Below are 1580 nucleotides of genomic sequence, written 5' to 3'. Positions count from 1 at the left end.
AATGTATTGTATTGATCATATCCCATTCGTATTGCCACCTGCCTGATCTAGATATAAGCAAGGACTACACCGCACTCCAAACACTGGTGGAGGCAGCGGAGAACAGCACGGGCGATTCCAACTCAACTCAGACGGCATCTATCAAATCCACTGCCGATGAGAAGAAGGCAAACAAGTCTCGCGCTACAGCCACACAGCCTAGGACGAGTGCAAAAGTAGACAACAAACCGAAACAGAGGCTACGACGCGGCGCAAGGACCAAGCGTGCAGCGGAGGAGTCCGACAAATCCGACAAATCCGACAGCGAGAACGAGAGTCTTCTGGCCAGTGCACTGACTAATGGACGCAGGAGTAAGAAGGCGAAGGTGTATGTGGGTGGGGATAAGCGGAAGAACAAGAAAACCACTACAAAGCCGAAAAACATAGACAATGGTACTGACGAGACTGAGCCCATATTAAGGGGGAAGCGGAAGCGGAAGGATGCCGATCATGAGAAAACCCAAGCTGAGGCGAATGATAGTGAGAGTGGCGAGGATTCCGATAGCTCGGATAGTCAGGGGGATGCTACGAAGAAACCGAAGCGTGCGGTGGGAACGCAGTCAGGTTCGGAATCTTATGACATGTCGATTATGAAACCAAAAGCCAGCACGAAAAACGCAACGGTGGAGCGCAAGGCAGATAGCACGAGTGTGGATACGAATGAGAGCAATGGTTCTCCCCAGCGGGAGGATGCAGAGAAGGTCATGCCTGCGTCTAAGAAACGAGTATTATTAAGGCGGGTTAAGAAAGCGAGTGAGAGCAGTGAAGATGATGACGGTAATAGATCGCAGGAGGAGAAGAGTTCTGAGACACCTAGTGCCGATCAACAAACTGGGAAGAGGATAGCCTCGAGACAGGTCATGGATGATAGTGATGAGGATGACGAGTAGTGTTAATATAGTAAAACAGGACAACAAAGTACGATACAACGGGTGCTTTGATACAATTTATATCCCGTTATATGATTTGTGGTAGTGCTAGTGATAGGCATGTGGTGTGGGCGGGCATACTCTTCTAACTAAATACGAAGCGTATCGGCGTCTATGGCGCTGTCCGCGCTTGCAACTCTGTCTTGTCGTACAATCTTACGACCTTTATTGATTCAGTAAATCTTTGAGATAATACTCTAATTTCCAATGTCCGTCCTTGAACAAGCACTAATGGAAAACAAAACTAGACCTCTCCGCTGGTTTCTCAGCAGCTACCATGTATACGTGTCTTTTATTTCACGAATGTGCAAGGTCCAGCGAGAAAAACGTTATTTAAGAGAAGATTCAATGTTTTAATGGTTCTCTACGAGAGACAATCAGACCGAACAGTTGAATATTTTGCCAGTGTACATGATGATATTCTATATCTTGCTTATTGATAATAAAAGCTTTGAGCGTAGGAGCTGGACATAGTAAATAATGCAGTGGCGGTTAAGACAACAATTTTTCACTATAAGCGTATTCATTTGATGACCGCAGACAGATTTCGAACGGAATGAGAGGTCACACTGATATTTGTGGAGTGGTTTTTTTTAAATGTTCTACGCAGAG

General features: G+C 45.9%; 1 protein-coding gene across 1 annotated transcript in view; it reads left to right on the top strand.

Annotated features, from left to right (window-relative positions):
* The window catches only part of SARC_11789 (hypothetical protein), a gene marked incomplete at its 5' end in the record, with an annotated part of 5254 nt that extends 4041 nt beyond the window's left edge, over nt 1-1213 (top strand). The window contains one exon of the mRNA XM_014294119.1: nt 52-1213. Within this exon, the coding sequence (XP_014149594.1) occupies nt 52-929 (878 nt within the window). The remainder of the gene's footprint in view (nt 1-51) is intronic.
* Nucleotides 1214-1580: the final 367 nt, after the last annotated feature.

The sequence above is a fragment of the Sphaeroforma arctica genome, assembly GCF_001186125.1.
Source record: "Sphaeroforma arctica JP610 unplaced genomic scaffold supercont1.1875, whole genome shotgun sequence".
NCBI classification, from domain to species: Eukaryota; class Ichthyosporea; order Ichthyophonida; genus Sphaeroforma; species Sphaeroforma arctica.
The sequence above is the reverse complement of the archived record's forward strand: the minus strand, read 5'-3'. Positions and strand labels throughout refer to the sequence as shown.